Source organism: Pristis pectinata, chromosome 14, assembly GCF_009764475.1.
Source record: "Pristis pectinata isolate sPriPec2 chromosome 14, sPriPec2.1.pri, whole genome shotgun sequence".
NCBI lineage: Eukaryota > Metazoa > Chordata > Chondrichthyes > Rhinopristiformes > Pristidae > Pristis > Pristis pectinata.
Window position 1 is genome coordinate 3,506,321 of NC_067418.1, and position 19,675 is coordinate 3,525,995.

Below are 19,675 nucleotides of genomic sequence, written 5' to 3' on the forward strand. Positions count from 1 at the left end.
GAATTTGAGATAAGTTAGTGCACCTTCCTACAATCCAACCATTTTACAATCCTCTAATTGTCAGTTGGGGCTCTGCAGGTAGCATATAACATAGAACATAGAACAGCACAGGAACAGGCCCTTTGGCCCATTATGTCTGTACTGACCATGATACCAAACCAAATGATGTCTGGCACGGTAATTCGAATGTGCAGGAACGTAAGAAGCTGCAGAGAGTAGTGGACTCAACCCAATACATCACAGGCACATCCTTCCCCACCATCGGTGGCATCTACAGGAGGCGCTGCCTCAAGAAGGCAACATCCATCATCAAGGATCCCCACCATCTGGGCCATGTCATCTTCTCACAGCTCCGTCGGGCAGGAGGTACAGAAGCCTGAAGTCCCACACCACCAGGTTCAGGAACAGCTACTTCCCTTCAACCATTCGGTTCTTGAACCAACCGGCACAACCCTCATCACTGCCTCAGTACAGCAACACTATGACCATTTTGCTCACTTTGCACTGCAATGGACTTTTTTTCTTCCAATTGTGTTCTTTCTTGTATAAGTTTGTATAATTTAGCTTTAATTTATATTTTTCTTGTGAGTGTTTTGTCTCTGATGCTCTGTGCCTGTGATACTGCTGCAAGTAAGATTTTCGTTGCACCTGTGCGCACGGACTCGTGCCGATGACGATAAACTCGACTTTGAAATTAAACGAATCCCATCTGTCTGCACATAGTCCTTATCCGTCTATTCCCCTCCTGTTGACGTGGCCGTCTAAATGCCTCTTAAATGTTGCTATTGTATTATTTCTGGAGACTGCCAGATACCAACAACAGACTCCCTTTCCTGAGCTCTGTCACAAGAGAGATTGAGAAGATTCAAGATGTGCTCCAGGCCTCCTTTAAGAAATTCAACATTCGTACCACCAGGCTCAAGGACAGCTTCTATCCCGCTGTTGAACGGTCCCCCAGTACGATAAGATGGATTCTTGACCTCACAATCTACCTCGTTATGGCCTTGCACCTTATTGTCTGCCTGCACTGCACTTTCTCTGTAACTGTAACACTTTATTCTGCATTCTGTTATTGTTTAACCTCAATGGACTGTTGTATGCAAGACAAGTTTTTCACCGGACCTCAGTATATATAACAATAAAAACCAATTTACCAATTTACCAACATCCCCACTGACTCCTGGGAATCTCTGGCCCATGGCTCTGAGGAGGGAGTATTTGGAATCTCCATGAATCAACTACCCACCTGCCCCATCAGGCACCTCCTGCCCCACCTGCAAAAATCTGTGGATCCAATGTAGCCCTCATCAGCAGCCTCAGTACCAACCAAACCATAGTGGTAGCTCGTCATCCCTGATCCCAAGAAGAAGAGACTGCGGAGCAATGCGGAAGGAGTGGAGCACCCAATGTTTGTAGAATCCTCCAGCCCATTTGTACTCAAGGTTCACAGCCTCCAGTATAGCTGTTTCACCTAACTGCTGCTCTGGTTGAATCTCCGGATTAAGGTTTGCTTTAGGATCTGAGACTGCATTGAAACTCTGCTGGAACACCCCTATTGTATTGCTATTGTATTATAGCAATACCTCTACCTCCTTTTGCAACTGGATCCTCAACTTCCTCATCAGGAGACCACAGTCAGTGCAGATCAGCAGTAACATCTCCTCACTGACAATCAACACAGGCACACCTCAAGGATGTGTGCTTAGCCCACTGCTCTACTCTCTCTACACTCATGGCTCTACTCTCTCTACACTCATGACTGTGTGTCTAGGCACAGCTCAAACGCCATCTATAAATTCGCCAATGACACTGCTGTTGTTGGTAGAATCTCAGATGGCAGCGAGGAGGCGTACAGGAGTGAGATAGATCGGCTGGTTGAGTGGTGTTGCAACAACAACCTCGCACTCATTGTCAACCAAGGAACTGATTGTGGACTTCAGGAAGGGGAAGTCAGGAGAACACACACCAGTCCTCATTGAGGCGTCAGCGGTGGAAAGGGTGAGCAGCTTCAAGTTCCTGAGCATCGACATCTCTGAAGAACTATCCTGGGCTCAACACATTGATGCAATCACAAAGAAGGCACACCAGTGGCTCTACTTCATTAGGAGTTTGAGGAGATTTGGTACGTCACCAAAGACCTCCACAAATTTCAATAGATGTACAGTGGAGAGAATTCTGACTAGTTGCATCACTGCCTGGTACGGAGGCTCCAATGCACAGGATTGCAAGAGGCTGCAGAAGGTTGTAGACTCAGCCACCTCCATCACGGGCACAACCCTCCCCACCATCAAGGACATCTTCAAGAGATGGTGCCTCAAGAAGGCGGAATCCCTTGCTAAGGACCCTCACCATCTGGGATATGCCCTCTTCATATTACTACCATCGGGGAGGAGATACAGGAGCCTGAAGACCCACACTCAACGATTCAGGAACAGGTTCTTCCCCTCCGCCATCGGATTTCTGAACGGTCCATGAACCCATGAACACTACCTCGTTATTCTTTTTTGCACTATTTAGTTATTTTTGTAATTTATAGTAATGATATGTCTTGCGCTGTACTGCTGCCGCAAAACAACACATTTCATTCTATATGTCAGTGATAATAAACCTGATTCTGGTTCTGATTCTGAGGATTTGTTTTATTCCAATTGTACTGTCTTACCTGAAGCACTGTTCAATGGCTATACAGGTGACCTCCACGTTAAGTCTGTTCAGGTTACAGAAATTCACCCTTGGTATTGGTATTGGAATTTGTTTATTATTGTCACTTGTACTGAGGTACAGTGAAAAACATGTCTTGCATACCCATCGTACAGGTCAATTCATTACACAGTGCAGTTACATTGAGGTAGTACAGAGTGCATTGATGTAGTACAGGTAAAAACAATAACAGTACAGAGTAAAGTGTCACAGCTACAGAGAAAGTGCAGTGCAATAAGGTGCAAGGTCACAACAAGGTAGATCGTGAGGTCAGAGTCCATCTCATCGTATAAGGGAACTGCCATCGTATAAGGGAACCAGAATTCACAAATCACTACCCACAAAATTGTGACATGGGATAAAATTCACTTTCACATAACGTAGCCAGGACTCGAGGGCCTGAGGTATAGGGAGAGGCTGGGCAGGCTAGGACTTTATTCTTTGGAATGTAGGAGATTGAAGGATGACCTTATCGAGGTGTATAAAATCGTCAGGGCGTAGATAGAGTGAATGTACCCAGTCTTTTTCCCAGGGAAAGGGAATCAAAACTAGAGGGCACAGGTTTGTGAGAGGGGAAAGATTTAAAAGGGACCCGAGGGGCAACTTCTTCACACGGAGGGTGGTGGGTATATGGAACGAGCTGCCAGAGGAAGTGGGTGAGGCAGGTACAATAATGAAATTTGGATAAGTACATAGATAGGAAAGGGCAGGCACGGTAATGTAGGGGTTAGCGTAATGCTATTACAGTGCCATTGACCCGGGTTCAATTCTAGCTGCTGTCTGTAAGGAGTTTGTATGTTCTCCCCATGTCTGCGTGGGTTTCCTCCGGGTGCTCTGGTTTCCTCCTACATTCAAAAGACGTACGGGTTAGGAAGTTGCGGGCATGCTATGTTGTTGCCAGAAGCGTGGTGACACTTGCAGGCTGCCCCCAGAACACTCTACGTAAAGGTACATTTCACTGTGACTAATAAAGAAATCTTATCTTAGAGGGTTATGGGCAAATGGGTCTAGCTTAGCTGGGTACCTTCTGTTATGACTCTGTGACTCTATGTGGAAGAACAAAAGTAAATAAATAAACACAAAATATATTCTTTTTCAATGAAAAGCACGATGATGCTGGAGGAACTCAGCAGGCCAGGCAGCATCGGTGGAGAAAAGCAGGCGGTCAACGTTTCCGGTCAGGACCCTTCTTCAGGACTGAAGATAGGAAAAGGGGAAGCCCAATATATAGGAGGGCAAAGCAGAGCAGTGATGGGCAGGTGCGGGGGAGGAGGGGAGAGCAGGTCCACCGGGGGATGGGTCAAAGGTAAGGAGAGAGAGGGGGAAAAAGGGGTAGAAAGGAGGGGGAGGCTGAGAAAGGGAGGAAGAGAAACATGGAGAAATTGAGAGAAAGGGATGGTGTCCTTGCAAGAGCCGGGGTGGGAGGAGCTGTAATCGAGGCAGCTGTGAGAGTCATTGGGTTTGTAGAAGATGTCGGTGGAGAAGGAATATTTTTTTTCAACTCACATTTCTTGATGCACGCACAGATGATGTGGCTTTGTGTTACAGAAAAATGCGACAGGGACCGTTTACTAGGAACACAGTTCACCCTGTGACGTGGGGCTCCTGAATCCCTGTATCCCATTAACGAGCTGCAGTTGATCAGCGAAGGGTAAGATTGAAAGAGTCAATTAAAATAACACTTCCTACGTTCTAAAATCACCCACTCTTCTCATACCTTATTTCATGTTTCCTAACGATACAGAAGGAGGCTACTCGGGGGTGATGTTATAGAGGTGAATAAAATCATGAAGGGCATAGATCAGAATCAGAATCAGGTTTATTATCACTGACTGATGTGACGTGAAATGTGTTGTTTTGCAGCAGCAGTACAGTGCAAAGACATAACATTAGTATAAATTACAAAATAAGTAAACAGTGCAACAAAAAGGAATAACGAGGTAGTGTTCACGGGCCGTTTAGAAATCTGATGGCGGAGGGGGAGAAGCTGTTCCTGAATTGTTGAGTGTGGGTCTTCAGGCTCCTGTACCTCCTCCCCGATGGTAGTTATGAGGAGAGGGCATGTCCTGGATAGGATCTTTTTCCCAGGGTTGGGGAATCAAGAACTAGAGGGCATAAGTTTAAGGTGAGAGGGGAGAGATTTAATACGAACTTGAGGTGCAACATTTTTTTACTCAGAGGGTGGTCAGTCTATGGAACGAGCTGCCAGAGGAAGTGGTTGAGGCAGGTACATTAACAACATTTAAAAGACATTTTGATATGTAGAGGGATAGGAAAGGTTCAGAGAGGTGTGGAACAAATGTGGGCAAATGGGACTAGCTTGGGTCGGCATGGAGCAGTTGGATCGAACAGCCTGTTTCTGTGCTGGATGACTCTGTGACCCTATTCAGCCCATCGCGCCCATGCTGTCCCGTCAATACCATTCCCCCACTTAATTCTCTATCACATGCCCATCAGCTCTTGTCACTCACCTACCCCAGGGGTAATAATCTGCCTGTGTATCTTTGGCGTGCAAGGGGAAACCGGAGCCCCAGGGGGAATCCCACATACGAACACACCAGCACTACCTGCTGCACTACTACACCCTCTTCAGGAGCTCTTCCTTCTCCCCCCAACTCTTCTCTCTCTTGTCTTGCTCTCTCTCTCTCTCTCTCTCACCCACTTTCTCTCTCTGTCTCTCTCTCTATCTCTCTCTCTTCGCTCTCTCTCACACATGTTCTTTCTCTGTCTCTCTATCTCTCTCTCTTCTTGCTCTCTCTCTCACACACGTTCTCTCTCTGTCTCTCTCTCTCTCTTTCCCTTTCTCTCTATCTCTCCATCATTTTCCTCCCTTGTGCTCTTACCTTCTCACTCTCACGCACTCTTTCCCACTCTCCTTTCCTTGGTTGTCTCTTGTTTCATCACGTTCTCCCTTTCCGTCTCTTCGAACAGCACGACAGAAATGCACATCTTATCTTTCTGTTTCTCCTGTTAAAAGCTTATCGAAATTTTGGAGAGTCCGTCTAGTCTCTTCCTGAAACAGCAGCTGCCAATTTTACTCACCCCTGAACATTCAGGTCGGTCGGAGAGAATGTGCAGAGGTGAGCATAACCAGAGAGAGACTTCAGGTAGACTCAAGAGGCTGCAGATGCTGGAATCTGGAGCAACACACAATCTGCTGGAGGAGCTCTGTGGAGAAAGGAATTGTCAACACGTCAGGTCAAAACCCTGCATCAGGACCTGAAATGTCGACAACCCCTTCCCCCCCACAGATGCTGCTCGATCCACTGAATTCCTCCAGCAGATAGTTTGTTGTCACTGACTTCAGGTGCAAACTTTTAGCATCGATGACCCAGAACAAATTCTCCTTAATAACACATATCTTTATATTGCACCTTTTGGACGAACAGGAGGTCCTCAAGTAGTACACAGCCTAGAAAGTACATTAGAAGTCTAGTTGCCATTGGAAATATCCCCGAGAGGCCAAGGATTGGGAACAGTGAAGGTGTTTTGATATGTGGTTGTTCACCTGTGCCCCCACTGACGGAGGTTTCAACGCAGACATCGGCAACTTTCGGGAAAGCATCCAACTTCTTGATAGCACTGGAAGATATCTTCTGGCTGAACCTTCTTCTCATGTTCCAAGCTGAGTCTTCTTCTGAAATCTCAGGTCCCCTTTTTGATTTGCTTTTCTAGTCAGATTCTGTTCCTGAATCTCCACTTGTTGCTTTTGTAATACTGGAGACTGCCAAACAGAGACACCGCAAATTCCCTCCCAACCCACAGACCTTACAATGCAAAGGGTGCTCACTCCCATTCAGAACCATGAGACCTTTATTAGACTGAGCTCTCAGGAGACAGTTGCATCCGGGAGAAAAGGATCTGGTAATTCAGGTGATGAAATACGCTTACAGCTGGTCATGAGATTAGAGGTAAAGAACACAGTGCAAATAAGGCAACTGTGCAGAGGAGAGGACAGCTGGCTCCCATCTTAATGTTAGCACTAAGTAAGAGACCGGTATTAGCTCACAGTACACTGAACGTAGGTTGTTCTGTGGGGCAGGTAAAGAAGAAAGCTGTTGAACAGCAGTGTGGTTAAAACAGTTTGAGCAAGGTGTGGCAGAGTAACCTTTGTATTGTTCATGGTTTACAGTTCACTGGGAATAAGTGTTATCTGTGCGGATGGGTGTGTTACATACCAGCAACAATAGAAACACAAAGAGCCATGTATGTGTTAGAATCTGGTTATTAATAACTACTTGTAATAATAAGAGAAATAAAAACGTTAGATTTTAAACATTGACCCCAAAAGTAAACTCAAAGTGTGTGTGTGTGGCAAATTCCCAAACCCCAAGTCTAGGAATAGTTCTCAAAGTTCGGTTCAGCAAGTCATAAGGTAGAATGATGAGCAAAGGCTTCTGAAAACCACAGTAGATTGTAGGGAGAATGTAGAGAGAAAGTTTACGAAATCCACAAGTTCCACGATGGAACCCATATGACAGCTTAATCACCGATGATCTCCACTGCTTTGTTCCGAAGTATCTGCCACACCGAGGGCATTCGATACGTGGCTGCCCACAGATACACCTGCTTTCCAGTACAGGTTAACGACAAAGTGGACTCCACAGATTGCTCCAAAAATCCATACGTGGATTGTAGTGACAGTCACAACGATTGTTCTTCATCCATAGATACAGAGATCGACAGTCGGTCTCTCTCTCTCTCTCTCTCTCTCTCTCTCTCTCTCTCTCTCTCTCTTTCCCCGTCTCTCTGTGCAACAGCCAGTACGCTCCAGTTATAGTCTTTTTTTCACTTGCGGCGGTCAGATTACACCACACACACACACACACACACACACACACACACACACACACACACACACACACACACACACACACACACACACACACTACTACACTACTGTCCAGGTGCCTTAAAGGGACACTCACCACGTAGCAACCTGGCTTGTAACAGCGGGTTAAGTAGGTAGGTATAACCAGAAAGAACAGTGTATGGTGCATGTACACTTATGGTGTCTGCATGGACCAACGTTCCTGTGGTGAGAGACTCACTTTCCGACTCCCCATAGTCTTTATATCGTCTGCAGGCCAGGATTGTGACTGGAACACTCCCCACTTGCCTGGTTGAGTGCAGGTCCAACAACACTTGATGATAAGGACGGGATTGCCCTGAAGAGGAGATTCACCAGGATGTTGCCTGGAGTGGAGCATTTCAGCCATGAGGAGAGACTGGCTGCACCGGGGTTGTTTTCCCTGGAGCAGAGAAGACTGAGGGATGATCTGGTAGAGGCATATAAGGGTAGATAAAATGAATAGTAATAATAGTCTGGAGTACAGATTGAAAGATCTCAACCTGAAACGCCGACTGTCCATTTCCCTCCATAGATGCTGCCTGACCTGCTGAGTTCCTCCAGGGGTGAGTCGTTGCAACCTATCAAGGGTATAACGTAGGCACAAGAGACTGCAGATGCTGGAATCTGGAGCAAAAAATGAGCTGCTGGAGGAGCTCAGCGGGTCAGGCAGCATCTGTGGAGGGGGATGAACAGTCTACATTTCGGGTCGAGACCCGTTTGGTTTGCAAAGAGAGAACAGTCACCATGGCAGCTTGTCCAGATGAAGGGTCTTGACTGGAAACGTCGACTGTTCATTTCCCTCCGCAGATGCTGCCTGACCTGCTGAGTTCCCCATTTTTTTGCTTAGGAATAATATGCTTGCAATAGAGAAGAAGCAGACAAGGTTCACCAGATCTACATGCTTAAGTTAATGTGGAGGGTTCCTGGACAACTGAGTTCCTGAAAAGCTACAGAGTTAGAGAAACTGACTCAACGTCATAAAAGAAATTTATAGGACCTCGCTAAGGATACACGTACAGCAGTGGAAGCCAGATCATTGAAGACATTTAAGGAAGAGATAGATAGATATCTAAATAGTCGGGGTATCAAGGGATATGGGGATAAGGCTGGAACTTGGCGTTAGAATAGTGTGTTTTTTTTTGCACCCCCTCCCCAATTTCTCATTTCTTTCTATTTTTTCCCTTTTCCTTGCAGCAGACTCGATGGACCGAATGGCCTACTTCTGCTCCCTTGTCTTGTGATCTTGTGATCTTGTAAAATTGGTAAACTGGTTTATTATTGTCACATGTACTGAAGTACAGTGAAAAACTTTGTTCTGCATGCCGTCCATACAGATCATTTCATCACATCAGTGCATTGAGGTAGTACGAGGGAAAACAATAACAGAATGCAGAATAAAGTGTTACAGTTACAGAGAAAGTGCAGTGCAGGTAGACAATAAAGTGCAAGGCCATAACGGGGTAGATTGTGAGGTTATCTTATCATACTAGGGAACTGTTCAATAGTCTTATAACAGCGGGATAGAAGCTGTCCTTGAGCCTGGTGGTACGTGCTTTCAGGCTTTTGTATCTTCTGCCTAATGGGAGGGGGAAGAGAGAATGTCCGGGGTGGGTGGGGTTTTTGATTATGTTGGCTGCTTTACCGAGGCAGTGAGAAGTGTAGACAGAGTCTATGGAGGGGAGGCTGGTTTCCGTGATGTGCTGAGCTGTGCCCACAACTCTCTGCAGTTTCTTGTGGTCCCGGGCAGAGCAGTTGCTGTATCAAGCCGTGATGTATCTGGATAGGATGGTTTCTAGGGTGCATCTATAAAAACTGGTGAGAGTGAAAGAGGACATGCCAAATTTCTTTAGCGGAAGTAGAGGCGCTGGTGAGCTTTCTAGACCGTGGTGTGTCTACGTGGTTGGACCAGGACAGACTATTGGTGATGTTCACTCCTATAAACTTGAAGCTCTCAACCCTCTGGACCTCAGCACCATTGATATAAATGGGACTGGGTGCACTGCCCTTCTTCCCGAAGTCAATGACCAGCTCCTTCGTTTTGCTGACATTGAGGGAAATGTTGCTGTCATGGCCTTTACATTGTGCCTCTCCACTGGACTGGAGCTGTGCTCTCCTCCGACTGCTGTGGACCTGGGTGGTAGGCTTGCTGTGGGATGTTACCAAGAGGCCATAAAGAGAGTTTTGCTAAACTATAAACCATTCTGTAAAGGCGCACCTGTGGATGGGGCCCACTGCCAACTCATTGTGACCATGGGGATGTGTTTGGTTTACAAATAAAAAGCAGTCACCATGGAGCTTGGAATTATATTGCACTCCGAAAGTGGCTTTTATGACCCTTAAAATGATGCTGATATTTGGCAGGATGAGTCAGGACCTTGTCAGGACAATATTTCTAGACCCCCACAAGACTAAGATCTCAGTCATCTGTGTCAATGTTTTATTTTACTGGTTCCTTGTACTAATAAAAGAAAAAAAAGCATTTGTTTTTTCTCTACCACCTTTCACCCCCTCAGGACATTGCAGGGTGCCTTATAGCTGTTAAAGTTGTCACTGTGGTGACGCAGGAGATATGGCAAGTAATTTGTAAGTTGCGGGAGAGCTGTTGGCCTTTGTTGTAAGAGTATTTGAGTAGGAATGTATGCTCCAATAACACAGGGCCCTGGTGTGACTGCATCTTACTTCTGTACTTAATATGACTCAGAAAGAAGCCATTTGGTCCATTGGATTCATACTGACACTCAGCTAAGCAATCCCATCAGTCCCATTCCTTCTCTCATTATTATTGCCCTACAATTTATTCTTTCTCAAATGTCCACCCATTTCCCTTTGAGTGTTTTTACCACTTACCTGTACTGGACCATCATATATGGTCTCCCTCCTAAAGGATGGATATACTTGTGAGAGAGGGAGAGTAGATGAGGCTCAACAGATTGATTCTGGGGATGGAGACACATCTAGAGCAACAAATAATCTGCTGGAGGAACTCAGCGGGTCGAGCAGCGTCTGTGGGAGGAAAGGAACTGGTAATTGGTTTATTATTGTCACACGTACCGAGATATGGTGAAAAGCTTTTGTTTGCGTGCCGTCCATGCAGATCACTCCATGCATGAGTACATCGAGGTTGTACAAAAGGAAAACAACAACAGAATGCAGAACGGAGACACAAGAGACTGCAGATGCTGGAAATCTGGAGCAACAAGCAAAAATATCCTGGAGGAACTCAGCGGGTCGGGCAGCCTCTACGGAGGGAAATGCACAGTCGACGTCTCGGGTCGAGGCCCTTCATCAGGACTGGAAAGGAAGAGGGCAGAAGCCAGAATAGAAGGCTGGGGACGAGGGGAAGGGGAGGAGCGTGGGCTGGGGGTGATAGGTGAATCCAGGTGAGTGAAGAGCAGGAGAGCGACGTTGACCACAGTGAGGAAGCAGGGAGAGGGAGCCTCACAGAACTCCCGCTGAAGAGAGGAGGAAAACCTCCTCAGGGTAAGCATTCCTCGAAGAGACTCCGCAGTGGGGCAGTAAAATGGAGACACAAGAAAGACTGCGGATGCTGGAAATCTGGAACAACACACACCTGGATTCACCTGTCACCTGCCAGCCTATGCTCCCCCACCCCACCCCCACCTTTTTATTCTGGCATCTGCCCTCTTTATTTCCAGTCCTGATGAAGGGTCTCAGCCTGAAATGTCAACTAATTTCCCTCCATAAATGCTGACCCGCTGAGTTCCTCCAGCATTTTTTGTGTGTTGCATCGGAATGCAGAATATAGTGTTACAGAGAAAGTGCAGTGCAGGCAGACAAATAAGGTGCAAGGGCCACAATGAGGTAGACTGAGAGATCAAGAGTTCATCCTTATTGTATAAGAGGTCCATTCAAGAGTCTTATAACAGCAGGGTAGAGCTGTCCTCTACCAACTCTACCACTCACCAACTTTTATCGATGCACCATAGAAAGCATCCTATCTAGATGTATCATGGCTTGGTACGACAACTGCTCTGCCCAGGACCACAAGAAACTGCAGAGAGTTGTGGACAGCCCAGCGCATCACTGAAACCAGCCAAACAGCTGCCCTCCATGGACTCTGTCTTTACCTCTTGTTGTCTTGGTGAAGCAGCCAGCATAATCAAAGACCCCACCCGGGACATTCTCTCTTCTCTCCTCTTCCATTGGGTAGAAGATACAGGAGCCTGAGGGCACGTACCACCAGGCTTAAGGACGGCTTCTAACCCACTGTGATAAGACTATTGAATGGTTCCCTTATATGATGAGGTGGTCTCTAATCTCACGATCTACCTTGTTGTGACCTTGCACCTTGTTGCACTGCACTTTCTCTGTATCTGTGATACTTTACTCTGTATTGTTATTGTTTTTAACTGGACTACCTCAGTGCACTCTGTACTAACTCAATGTAACTGCACTGTGTAATGAATTGATCTGTACGATTGGTATGCAAGACAAGTTTTTCACTGTACCTTGGTACAAGTGAAATAATAAACCAATACCAACACCAGTACCTTAAGCCTGGTGGTATGTGTTCTCAAGCTTTTGTATCTTCTGCCTGAAGGGAGGAGGGAGGAGAGAGAGTGACTGGGGTGGGTGGCATCTTTGATTGTGTTAGTTGCTTTCCTGAGTCAGTTCTGGGTCAAGACCCTGCATCAGGTCTGAGAATGGGGAGGGACGATAACTGGTCTAAAGAGGAGAGGGAAAGGGGTGAGATGGGCCAGTAGGTGATTGGTGGACTGTGGAGGGGTGAAGGTTGACAGGAAGAATGTGAGGTTATCTCAGTGAAACATATAGAATCATCTGGCAGGAGGTACAGAAGCCTGAAGTCCCACACCACCAGGTTCAGAAACAGCTACTTCCCTTCAACCATTCGGTTCTTGAACCAACCGGTACAACCCTCATCACTACAGTTTAGCAACACAATGACCACTTTGATCACTTTGCACTGAAATGAACTTTGTTTTTGTTCTAATTTTGTTCTTTCCTGTAGAATTTTGTATAATTTATGTTTAATTTATGTTTTTCTTGTGAATGTTGTGTCTCTAGTGCGATGTGCCTGTGATGCTGCTGGAAGAAAGTTTTTCATTGCACCTGTCAGTCAAAAGTCGCGTTTATTGTCATATGCACAAGTCCGTGTGTGCAATGAAAAATGCAGCAGCATCACAGGCACACAGCATCAGATAAGCATCGCACAAGAAAAATATAAATTAAACATAAATTATACATAATTTTTACAAGAAAGAACACAATTAGAACAAAATAGAAGTCCATTTTAGTGTAAAGTGATCGAAGTGGTCACAGTCTTGCTGAACTCTAGTGATTAGGGTTTTGCCGGTTGGTTCAAGAACTAAATGGTTGAAGGGAAGTCGCTGTTCCTGAACCTGGTGGTGTGGGACTTCAGGCTTCTGTACCTCCTGCCCAATGGGAGATACGAGGTGCACATACGTGGACTTGTGTGTATGATGATAAGCTTGACTTTGACGATGGAAATATTTCTGCAGTTTGGCAGGACAGATGCAGGACTGATGTTTCCCCTGTCTAGGGTGTCCAGAACCAGGAGTCACAGGCTTGAAACATCATCATCAAGGGGCGAAAGATTCATTGAAATTTGGTACCCAAGAGTCTGTGGCGGCTCAGTTAGGAACACTATTGATAAAGGATTGACAGATTTTTGGATGTCAAGGGAATTGAGTGACATGGTGTTCGTACAGGAAAGCTCTGAGGTTAAAGAATCATCCATGATCTTATTGAATGATATTGCAGGCATGAGGGGCTGAATGGCCTTTTCCTGCTTCTATTTCTTATCTTCTCACATATACTTATTTTGGAGGTTTTGCTTCAAGGATCTTCTGGTTGTCATGTGAGGAGGGATTGCATAGGATCATCTGGAGTTTAGAAAAATCGGAGAATGCTAACAACACAGGAGAAGGCCATTCAACCCATCGTTGTGTCTGTCAGCTCTCCACCAGAGCAACTCTCTTCTTCTAACCCCTGCCCCTCTTTCCACAACCTGGAAATTTCTGCCCGACTCACTCTTAAAGGCCACAGTGGAAGCTCCCTCCACAAGGATGTTGCCAGGACTCGAGGACCTGAGTTATAGGGAGAGCTTGGGCAGGCTAGGACTTTACTCATAGAACAGAGAACATAGAACAATGCAGCACAGTATATGCCCTTCGGCCCACAATATTGTGCCGACCTATATAAGCCTATTTCATGATCAATCTCACCCTTCCCTCCTACACAGCCCATAACCCTCCATTTTTCTTACATCCATGTGCCTATCTAAGAGTCTTTTAAATGCCCCTATTATATCAGCCTCTACCACCATGCCCGGCAGTGCATTCCAGGCACCCACTGCTCTCTGTGTAAAAACCTACCTCGGACATCTCCCCAAAACTTCGTTCCACTCACCTTAAATGAATGTCCTCTGGTATTGGTCATTGCCGCCCTGGGGAAAAGCTGCTTGCTGTCCACTCTATCTATGCCCCTCATAATCTTATATGCCTCTTGCTAAAGTCACCTCTCATTGTCCGTCGCTCCAGAGAGAAATGCCCTAGCTCATAGTTCCAAGCCCTATTCCTTGGAACATAGGAGATTGAGGGTGACCTTATAGAGTTGTATAAAATCATGAGGGGCATAGATAGGGTGAATGCACAGTCTTTATCCAAGGGAAGGGGAACTAAAAACTAGAGGGCAGAGGTTTAAAGCGAGAAGGGAAAGATTTAAAAGGGACCTGAGGGGTAACTTCTTCATGCAAAGGGTGGTGAGTGTATGGAACGAGCTGCCAGAGGAAGTGGTTGAGGCGGGACCAATAACAACTCTTGGACAGGTACATGGATAGGAAAGGTTTAGAGGGATATGGGCCAAATGTGGGCAAATGGGACTAGCTTGGTGGGCACCATGGTCAGCATGGACGTTGGGCCGAAGGGCCTGTTTCAGTGCTATATTACTCTATGACTCTATAACTCGCTTACCATAGAACATAGAACAGTACAACACAATACAGGCCCTTCGGCCCACAATGTTGTGCCGACCTTTAAACCTCACCTAAGACTATCTAACTCCTTCCTCCCACATATCCCCCTATTTTAAATTCCTCCATATGCTTATCTAGCAACCTCTTGAATTTGACCAATGTACCTGCCTCCACCAGCGCCCCAGGCAGTGCATTCCATGCACCAACCACTCTCTGGGTAAAAAACCTCCCTCTGATATCTCCCTTGAACTTCCCACCCATTACTTTAAAGCCATGCTTTGGATACCTGGAACACACTTAGAGAAAATATTCCAGGTTCCAAGCACATGCTGTGCAGAAGGGTCACCGTTAACTCTCTCCCTTTTCATTTTACACCTGTGACTCTAGTCTATATCTTCTCCCACTGTCCACTTTGTCCAGACCTCTCATCATTCGTTAAGCATCCATCAAATCTCCCCTCAGCCTTCTTTCCTCCAGAGAAAACAGTCCCAGCCTCACTAATCTGCAGTCCCTAAACCCAGGAACCATGAAAAGTTGCACAAAATGAGAAACAAAATTAAAATATGCTTGATTCTGGCAGGGCAGCACAGTGGTGCAGTGGGTCGAGCTGCTGCCTCCCAGCTCCAGATGACCCAGGTTCAATCCTGACCTCTGGCACTGTCTGTGTAGAGTTCAGAATCAGAATCAGATTTATTATCACTGACGTGAAATTTGTTGTTTTGCGGCAGAAGTTCTGTGCAAACACATAAAAGTTATTATAAATTACAGAAATAAATAAGTAGTACAAAAAAAAGAATAATGAGGTGGTGTTTATGGGTTCATGGACCGTTCAGAGATCTGATGGCGGAGGGGAAGAAGCTCTTCCTGAATCATTGAGGCTGGGTCTTCAGGCTCCTGTACCTCCTCCCTAATGGTAGTAACGAGAAGAGGGCATGTCCCGGTGGAGAGGGTTCTTAGTAATGGATGCCGCCTTCTTGAGGCACCATGTCTTGAAGATGTCCTCGATAGTGTGGAGCGTTTTTCCCGTGATGGAGCTTACATGTCCTCCCTGTGACCACGTGGCCTTCCCCCGCGTGCTCCGGTTTCCTCCCACATCCCAAAGACACGCGGGTTGGGAGGTTAATGGACCGCCGTAAGTTGTCCCTAGTGTGTAGGTGAGAGGTAGAATTTTTGGGGGGGAGTTGACGAGAATGTGGGGAGAGTATGTTACGGGGAAACTAGTGGAGGAATGGGATTGAACTGGGAGCTCGAATAGATTTGATGGGCTGAATAGTTTCTTTCTATGTTGTAAGGAAATATAGAATATAGAGCGGGTGCTGAGATACTGCCTCAGGCTGTAGACTCTGGAAACAGGAGCACAATGCCAAAACAATTTAATGTGGCCAGATTCCTTCCTGCAGAGAACTGTGAATCCTTGGAATTATTTTCTCTGTAGTGTTCAATCGCTGAGTGTATTGATTGACAGATCTTTTGGAGATCATATTGAACAGCAGAGCAGGTGTTGGCTGTCACCACGGAGGTTTGTCGCTCAGTTACCCTTCATCCACAACTCCCATCTTTCAAAGGCGGCTGCAGGTAACAATTCACATTTATATGGTGCCTTAGAACATCCCAAAGCATTCCATATCAAATCAGGTTGGTTTCATTAAGAGGTATTGGGGAAGGGTGAGCAATTGCTTGATCAAAGAATTTAAGGACAGCTTTAAATGAGACAGTACAAAGATTGATGGTGTTGTGGATAGTGTAGAAGATTGCTGAAGGACACAGCGGGATATAGCTCAGTTCCAGATATGAGCGGAGAAATGGCAGATGGAGTTTAATCCGGCCAAGTGTAAGGTGTTGCACTTCGGGAGATCAAATGGAAAGGGACACTACACTGTTAATGGCAAGACTGTTAATAGTGTTGATGTACAGAGAGATCTTGTGTTCCAAGTCTATAGCTCCCTGAAAAACCTACACAGGTTGGTAAGGTGGTAAAGAAGGCATACGGCATGCTTGCCTTTATTAGTTGAGGCGCTGAGTTCAAGAGTCAGGAAGTTATGTTGCAGCTTTATTAAACTTTATTAATCTGCATCTGGAGTATTGCGTTCAATTCTGGTCGCCCCATTACAGGAAGGATGTGGAGGCTTTGGAGAGGGTGCAGAAGAGGTTCACCAGGATGCTGCCTGGATTAGAGGGCATGAGCTATGAGGAGAGGTTGGACAAACTTGTTTTCTCTGGAGCGGTGGAGGCTGAGGGGAGACCTGATAGAAGTTTCTAAGATTATGTGAGACATAGATAGAATAGACAGCTGGTATCTTTTTCCCAGCGTTGAAATGTCTAATACTAGAGGGTATGCATTTAAAGTGAGAGGGGGTAAGTTCAAAGGAGATGTGCAGGGCAAGTTTTTTACACAGAGATTGATGGGTGCCTGGAACGGGCTCCCAGGGGTGGTGGTGGAGGCAGATACGATAGAGGAGTTTAAGAGGCTCTTAGACGGGCACATGAATGTGCAGAGAATGGAGGGATGTAGACATTGTGTAGGCAGAAGGGACTAGTTTAGTTAGGTATTTAATTACTAGTTAAATTAGTTCAACACAACATTGTGGGCTGAAGAGCCTGTTCCTGTGCTGGACTGTTCTATGTTCTATAAGGAGTGAGAGGCAAACAAGATTAAGGGGGGGATTCCAGAACTTGGGTCCCAGGCAGTTGAGGGCAAGGGGATGACTGGCTTATTAATGTCTGTGTGTGTTTAATGGGGGCTGTCATTGTGTTCAGGGGCTTTGGAGAGGAAGGGGAGATTGAACACTGGTGTAGTGCCTGATGAGAGAAGGTTGGCCTGGAGTGAGTTAACATAATAGCTGGTGTCCCTCCACCTACAGGGCAGCTCTGTTAACAAGAGTGAGCGGACAAAGGTTTGGGAATGGATGAAGTCTCCACATTGCACAATGCTTTTATTGCTTGAATGAAGTAAGAGCCCTGTGGTCAAGCTGTGACTATTTCAGTTTGAATAAAAGAAACTCACAATTTCCCCACGTGAAGCTCTTTCAGATTTCCTGCAGAATTAAACTGCCTAACAGTGGGTGAGGGGTTTTATAACCTTTCTGTGTCAGATCGGTCCCAGTGGGGGACAATGACGACAAGTTCCTATTGAAAGGTGAATCACTGTGCTGGTGTCTCAGAAATCCCCACTCCTTTGTTGCTTCAGTTTGTCCCAGTTTTGCTCATCACTTTCCTCGGTGTGTTTTGTAGTTTTGAGTTTAAATTTTATTCTGATGATTTCCAAAGCAATTCATTGTCTATCGGGGTTGGGACCTGACTTAGTAACACCAAGAATTTGCTTTCAACTCTCTCCATGGCCTTTCCCTCTCCCTACCCCTGGAACCTCTGCCATCCCTACAACACTGAGCTGACACTCTTCCTCCAATTTTGGTCTCTTGGAAATCCCAGCTTCCCGTCGTTCCAAACTGCAGTCCCTGCCATCAGCTGCCTGGGATCTGAGCTCTGGAATTTTCTTCCTAAACCTCTCTGCCACTCTCTCTTCAGTCCTTAAAACTTATCTCTGTAACCAAACAACTTCTCACCTTCCTTGATTCCTCTTTCTGTGACCAACTTGGCTTGATAATCCCCGCAAGGGCGATATGTAAATGTGAATTGTCAACAGCCACCTTTGGAAGTTGGGAATGTTGGATAACTGAGCAACAAACATTCATGCTGAAATTATTTATCACCCAGACCTGAATTCCATCTTCCAGAATTGATGTTACGTTCTTCAGGGGGAGACCTACGTATAGAACAAAACTAACCACTCAGCAGGTCAGGCAGCATCTGTGGAGAGAGGAGTAGAGTGAACGATTCAGGTCAGAGACTCCTCAAGAGTATATGTATAAAACTTCTGTATCGATGGGTTGTGTGCACAGAGCTCCCACTTTGAGTGGATGACACAGACAAGAAAAGACACTAGAACATAGAAGAGTACAACACAGGAACAGGCCCTTCGGCCCACCATGTCTGTGCCGACCATGATACCAATTTAAACTAATCCCATCTGCCTGCACATGGTCTGTACCCCTCCATTCCCTGCCTGTTCATGTGTCTGTCTAAATGTCTCTGATACACCACTATCATATCTGCTTCTATTATCTTCACTTGCTGCATGTTCCAGGCACCTCCCACTGTCTGCATAAAACAAACTTGCTCTACCCAAATCCTCTAAACTTTCCCCCCCCCCCTCACCTTAAACCTATGCCCTCTAGTATTTGACATTTCTACCCCGGGAGAAAGACTCTGACTGTCTACCCTACCTCTGCCTCTCATCATTTTACAAACTTCTATCAGGTCTCCCCTCAGTCTCTGGCGCTCCAGAGAAAACAACCCAAGTTTGTCCAACTTCTCCTTACAGCTAATACTCTCCAATCCAGGCAGCATCCTGGTGACCCTCTTCTGCACCCTCCAAATCTTCCTGTAATGGGGTGACCAGCACTGCACACAAAATTCCAAATGTGGTCCAACCAAAGTTTTATACAGCCGCAACATGACTTACCGAATTCTCTATATACTGAATATATCCATGTATGAGTATTGTATAGGTAGGTGGTTGGTGTACTCTCAGTTAAATACACACAGTCTTTTTCCCAGGTTTGGGGAATCAAGAACTAGAGGGCATAGGTTTAAGGTGAGAGGGGAGAGATTTAATAGGAACTTGAGGGGCAACTTTTTTACCCAGATGGTGGTATGTATGTGGAACGAGCTGCCAGAGGAAGTGGTTGAGGCAGGTACACTAACAACTTTTAAAAGACCAACTGTCAGGTATATGGATTGGAAAGATTTAGAAGGTTCTGGGCCAAATGCTGGCAAATGGGATTAGCTTGGATGGGAATCTTGGTCGGCATGGACCAGTTGGGCTGAAGGGCCTGCTTCTGTGCTGTGTGACTCTGTGTCCATTTCGTCCTCGGTGTGACTCTGGGACAAGAGAGATTGACATCTGTTATCACTTCCAGTCCCCAGGAATTCAAAGTGTCTCACTGGAGCTGTGTAAAAAGCAATGATGCGATTTATGCTTCCTTGTGTAACCTTTGTAATGAATCATCTTCCACTATAAATCCAAGCGAGAGTTCCTTGCTCTCGATCAGTTGTAACCAACCTGGTTAAACAGTAACTGGGCAGCG

The 19,675-nt window shown here is 45.9% G+C and overlaps 1 protein-coding gene across 1 annotated transcript in view; it reads right to left on the bottom strand.

Moving 5' to 3' along the window:
* The window catches only part of LOC127577955 (endoplasmic reticulum-Golgi intermediate compartment protein 2-like), a 44,166-nt gene extending 37,849 nt beyond the window's left edge, over positions 1–6,317 (bottom strand). Inside the window, exon 1 of the mRNA XM_052029661.1 lies at positions 6,209–6,317. Within this exon, the coding sequence (XP_051885621.1) occupies positions 6,209–6,317 (109 nt within the window). The remainder of the gene's footprint in view (positions 1–6,208) is intronic.
* Positions 6,318–19,675: the final 13,358 nt, after the last annotated feature.